The sequence below is a fragment of the Loxodonta africana genome, chromosome X (genome assembly GCF_030014295.1).
Source record: "Loxodonta africana isolate mLoxAfr1 chromosome X, mLoxAfr1.hap2, whole genome shotgun sequence".
Lineage (NCBI taxonomy): Eukaryota > Metazoa > Chordata > Mammalia > Proboscidea > Elephantidae > Loxodonta > Loxodonta africana.
In genome coordinates, this window is record NC_087369.1 from 127,242,395 (window position 1) to 127,248,394 (window position 6,000).

At 35.3% G+C, this 6,000-nt stretch overlaps 1 protein-coding gene across 2 annotated transcripts in view; it reads left to right on the plus strand.

Moving 5' to 3' along the window:
- The window catches only part of RNF128 (ring finger protein 128), a 77,799-nt gene extending 72,898 nt beyond the window's left edge, over window positions 1-4,901 (plus strand). The window contains exon 6 of one of the 2 annotated variants that reach the window (XM_010594704.3): window positions 3,475-3,578. In XM_010594704.3, coding sequence (XP_010593006.1) covers window positions 3,475-3,495 — 21 coding nt within the window. In that variant the 3' untranslated portion in view covers window positions 3,496-3,578. Of the gene's footprint in view, window positions 1-3,474 lie in introns of both variants that reach the window. The other variant, XM_003414818.3, reaches the window with a different exon arrangement.
- Window positions 4,902-6,000: the final 1,099 nt, after the last annotated feature.

A 6,000-nucleotide genomic window follows, 5' to 3' on the forward strand; every position in this document is an offset into this window, starting at 1 on the left:
TGCCGTAGGTACCATTTCTGAAGGTGTCACGGGGAATACTACTATGCAAAAGCGGGCCTCATATTTCTTATAATCTAATCTTTAGACATTACCTAGAGTATAAAGTAGTCATAAGAATCTTAATGATCTGTGGATTATTCTATGTGTAATAGAGAATCATTGTCTATTTGCCCCGGATGATCTTTTGCTACCATAACTATGTGATAATAGAATTCAGTGAAGATAAAGGAGAACATACAGGATAATTCAATATATTGCTAGACATAAAAAAAAAAATGTTCGAACCTAATTTTTTGTGTTTTATTCTCCGGGGGAGGTGTAAGCAGAACAGATTTTGCATGGAATTTGAAAAGCAGATGAAATAATAATCAGTGTTCTTCCTCTTATATTGTTTATCTAAATAAATGGTAGTGCCACCACCAGAAACTAGGAAGATCCTAGGTTCTTCCCTCTCCTCCTTCCCACTGATTCAACATCTTTTTTTTTTTTTTCTCAAATTCACCCCCTAATTTCTAACCTTAATTCCACCGATAAGTTTGAGACACTGTCTTCTCTTTGCCCATTTCTTCCGGTCTTCCTCCTCCAAGAAATTGTGAAAACTCAGTCTAATTCCTATTCCTCCTTAAGATTCACCCCCCTTTGAGAAGCCTTCCTTATTCACATGCATGGCCCTAGGTCTGTTTGCATTGAATTTCTATCATTGCAGTATTGCACTAAATTGTGTTACAACTTTTGTAGTTACTTGGGGTAGGGACAATGTCTTACTATTCAATAACATCATACACTCAGCATCTAGCACAGCCTGCCACATAGTAGATACTCAAATATGTGTTGAATGGATGACTACCTAGAATAGATTTAATTTTATCTATGATTATGTGCATGTCATCTATTATGAATTACTAGTTTAGGGATCCTGCATATAAGCCATCGATTATGATGATGATAGTTGATATCCGTAACTTTTTAAACACAGAATTGATTAGTTCAAATCTGTATGTCACATCATTGTTCTAAGTTCCATTGGAACATTGGTTTTCAAACTGTAGCGTGAATCAGAGTCACCTGGAGGGTTTGTTCAACACAGATTGTTGAACACTACCACAAGAGTTTCTGACTCAATAGGTCTGGGGTGAGGCCTGAGACTTTTCATTTCTAACAACTTCTCAGGTGATGCTGTTGCTGCTGGTTGGGAACTATTGTGTAAAAACATGAGTTCTCAACTTGGCTGAACATTGCAATCACCTGGAGAGACTTTAAACGTATACCTGGGCTCTACCGTAGAGCAGTTAAATCAGAAACCATGAGGAGTGAGGCCCAAACACAGGTTTTTTTGTTTTTTTGTTTTAAATTTTGAAATAATTACAGACCGATAAAAAGTTTCAAAAATAGTACAGAGAATTCCTGTATGACCTTCACCCAGCTTCTCTAAATGTTAACATCACACATTTATGAAATAAAACCAGGACATTAACACTAATACAATGCTATTAACTAAACTACAGACCTTACTCAAATTTCACCAGTTGACTCACTAATGTTCTTTTTCTGGCCCAAGATCTCAGATTGCATTTAATTGTCATGTCTCCTTAGTCTCCTCCAATCTGTGACAGTTCCTCAGTCTTTGTCTGTCATGACCTTGACACTTTTGAAGAGTAATGGTTGGTTATTTTGTAGAATGTTCCTCCATTTGGATTTGTCTGCTGTTTCCTAATGATTAAAATCATCCATTTTTGGCAAGAATACAACAGAAGTGATATTGTGCCCTTTTCACAGTCTCATATCAAAAGGCACATGATATCCATATCTTTTCACTGGTTAAAAAAAATATTGTTACACAAAATAATCACTTTTATTTTATGACTAACTTTGATCACTCGGTTAAGGTGGTGTCTGCCAGATTTCTCCTTTGTGAAGTTGCTATTTTTGTAATTACTAAGTATCTTGCGGAGAGACACTTAGAGCCTATGCAAATATGAGATTGTCCTAGATTTGGCCATTGAGAACTCCTTCAAGTTGACTTCGGTGTCCTTTCAACACGCCCCCATCATTTTTTTTTAATCACTTCATTACTTCCTGGCACCACAAGATATTCCAGGCAAAGGATTGGCAATCTTTTTCTGTAAAGGGACAGGTAGAAAATATTTCAGGCTATGAGGGTCATTAGTCTCTGTCGCATATTGGTTTGTAGGCTGACCGCTAGGCTAGAATCTAGATTAATTTCATACTCTTCCCTGCCCTAGCCATGGTTCCTTTTATTGGAGAATGATAATTCAAAAACAAGATTTAGGCACTAGATATATTCATTGCTACTGGGGCATGATTGCTATAAACCAAAAAATCAAACCTGTTGCCGTCGAGTTAATTCTGACTCATAGTGACCCTATAGGACAGAGTAGAACTGCCCCATAGGGTTTCCAAGGAGCGCCTGGTGTATTCAAACTGATGATCTTTTGGTTAGCAGCTGAGCTTTTAACTCCTGAGCCACCGGGGTTCTGTGGTTGCTATAGGCCCTTTCAATGGACAGAGCTAGACAATACAGTAGGTACTCACATACATATATACATACCTCTACATCTATTGCTCTGTCCATCTATCTGTCCATCTATATAGTGTATGTGTAAAACAGTGAGCTCAGACTGACACATCTGATTCCAGTCCAACATCACAGAGTTCATTCTACTCTCTCCTTCCTTAGTTGTAAATCCTTTCTCCAACAGTGGGAAACTGGCTGTCATTATCCACAATATAGTTACTTATTTGTTCAGTCCTAGAATATACATAAAATAGTTTCAGCATTGCTAAGTCACATCCCTATGGAAAACAAATTAACTAACTAGTGTACAGTTCTTTATGTCTTTAGCCTTACAGGATACAGTGTTACAGGATATAGCCTTACAGGATACGGTTTTTCCCAGAGTTAGATTAGTTTTTTCTTCTCCACCCTCTTCAGGATGGTTATATTTCTCATTTGTAATACAATTAGATTCATTCATTACTGTTCATATTCCATTTGGGGTCTCCCTTCCTGCCCTTCCTGGTTAATTTTAATTATTTATTAGTTTGGTATTTATATATTGCATATGAAGCACAGGTAACTTTTTAAAGTTCCCCAGGTGATTGAAATGTGCAACCAAAATGAGAACTGATATATTTAGGATAGAAAAGAAGCAGAAGACATGACTTTTGCTCCTAAGGAGGCTATAATCTAGGTAGAAGTAAACACATATACATGAATCAACAAAAGAGTAATTGCAAATCAATATAATAATGCCATACATACTTTATGTAAGACATAGAATAAATTATATAATTATTTTTAAAAAAGGAAATAAGTGTAATAATCAGAGTTTGATGGAATTAGACAAGAAAAGCTTCTAGGAAATGAGTGTTGACTTTTGTTTTAAAAGAAGAAAAGGGTGAAATCATCCTAAAATTGCCCTTTTTTTTTTTTTTGGCCATTTCTGTGTAAAGATGAAAATCTCCAGCTGGTAAACCATGAAGCAAGTTCCATGGCAGTGGATGTTGTTCCTCATGTTGACAACCCAACCTTTGAAGAAGATGAAACTCCTGATCAAGAGGCTGCTGTTCGAGAAATTAAATCATAAATTTTGTGTCAATAGAAAACTTGAACCTTTAGTAATAACAGAACTGCTAATCAGGGCCTAGTTTACTGTTAATGAACTGGATAAATTTAATAAGATAAGGATGCTACTGAAAGTGCTGAGATGACTATTATTATGCTATAATTAATGGCTTAAAATATTTAACCTATTAACCTTTTCCCATTATAATGTTTTTCATAGGCAAATTTCCTCTCAATGGTGATAGCAAAAACATTTTTAAACATTCAGAACTCTCTTCAAGTAGTCACGTTTTTCATTTATAACAATTTTCTTATAAAAACTTCTTGCTTTTAAAATGTGAAGTAGCTGTAATCGCTTTATTTTGTGATTGTATCTTAATTAAAAAATACTACTACTACTTTAGCTTTGGGCTATACCTGTCAGGGTTTTTCTCCAGGTGCTTGTATTGGTCTGGAACTGTAATGTAAAAAAGCAATGCAAACTTAGGCTACTACTTCATGAAACGTCTATTTAAGCTACCTTAAGTTCATAGAACAAGACTAAAGCAAAATATTCATTTTAACCATTTCTTGTTTTGAAAATTAGGCTAAATGTACTCTATGTGTGTGTCAAGCATACTTTATTGAGAATATGGACCGAATAGATTGGTATATTAGTGACATCAATTTGACAAAAGATTATAGACAAAAAGTTTCCTTACAAAAATGCTGTGTAATTATTTCTCAAACTTGTGGGATTTTCAAAAGCACAGTATGTATGTAAATTACAACGCTATTTGAAAATGGTGATGTGAAGGGGTAAGTCACAAAAATTGGTCCTTGGTCTTTATGTCTGAATTCATCTAAAAAAAAGTGCTGTCAGAAATTAATCTGTAGGAAATGTTTTCCAAATAATGTTGACTTGGAAAATTGCGTTTACATTTTATCTCAATGGGCTAAAATTAGATAAACTAAAATTCTGTCCATGTACCTATAAATTTTGTAAATGCATTCTCTTGGTGTTTGAAAAATAATTAAGGGGTGGGGAGAGAATTCCAGGTGCCTTACTACAAAGTTTGAAGCTTCATCCACCAAAGTTAAATAGAGCTGTTAAAAAAATGCACTTTATTTGTATTCTGTGTGGCTTACCTTTTGTTTTACAGTTTTGTTTCCAGTATAGTTTCCAGCAGAATTTAGGCAAAAATGGAATAGACGTGTATTTTTGTTTGCTGAATGTAGAATGGATGAAACCATTGCATTCTTGTACACTGATTTGAAATGCTGTAAATATTTCACAATTTGTATTGATTCTCTTTAAATATAAAATGTAAATAAAATATTCCAATAAAAGTTTGTGTCTGAGTGTTCAGTTTAGTTGTCATACTAATCTTTCACATGTAGTATGCCTGGATTTGGGAGAAAAAATGGTTGTATGTAAATGGTCATTGATCCAGTTGACCAACTAAAAACTAAAACTTTAGTGTGATACGTAGTTACGTATTATACGGAGAGGAACTGCTGCCATTGTAATATCACTGAGCCTACCATTAATTTTTTTAATGTAATCAAGATAATGAGGTTGATTAGTAATACTACAAGGCTAGAAGAAGACCTTGATGCTGGTCCACCCTTATACTATTCAAGACATTAAAAAAAAAAAAAAAAACAGTGCCATTGAGTCGATTCCAACTCATAGCGACCCTATAGGACAGAGTTGAACTGCCCCATAGGGTTTCTAAGGAACACCTGGTGGATTCAAACTGCTGACCTTTTGGTTAGCAGCTGTAGCTCTTAACCACTACAGCACCAAGGTTTCCCTATAGACCACAGTATAGCGTAATTATGACTTTTATATGCACTTGTTGTTATGTGCCGTCGAGTCGGTTCCGACTCATAGCGACCCTATGCACAACAGAATGAAACACTGCCCGGTCCTGAGCCATCCTTACAATCGTTGTTATGGTCGAGCTCATTGTTGCAGCCACTGTGTCAATCCACCTCATTGAGGGTCTTCCTCTTTTCCGCTGACCCTGTACTCTGCCAAGCGTGATGTCCTTCTCCAGGGACTGATCCCTCCTGACTGATCCCCTGAAAAAAAAATATACATATATATATATCCCAGGTAAATTAGTAAAAATACGTTTAGATATACCATTGGAATGCTAGGAACATACCTTCTTCCCTTTCTACATCTAGTTTTTGTTCATTTATGAGATATTTTAATTGTATAATGTCTGGAGAAATTTTATCATCTTAGGATATAACAAATTTTGAGGAATTTACCTTGCTCATTGCCTCTTCTGTTGGGAGTGGGATTTTTATACACATGAAACAATATAAAATTTAGATTAACATACTACATTAGACTTAAATTCATGATTATGGTGGGTACTTTGATCTCCAGAGATAAATGTTCATTGTCCTCTACCATTAGA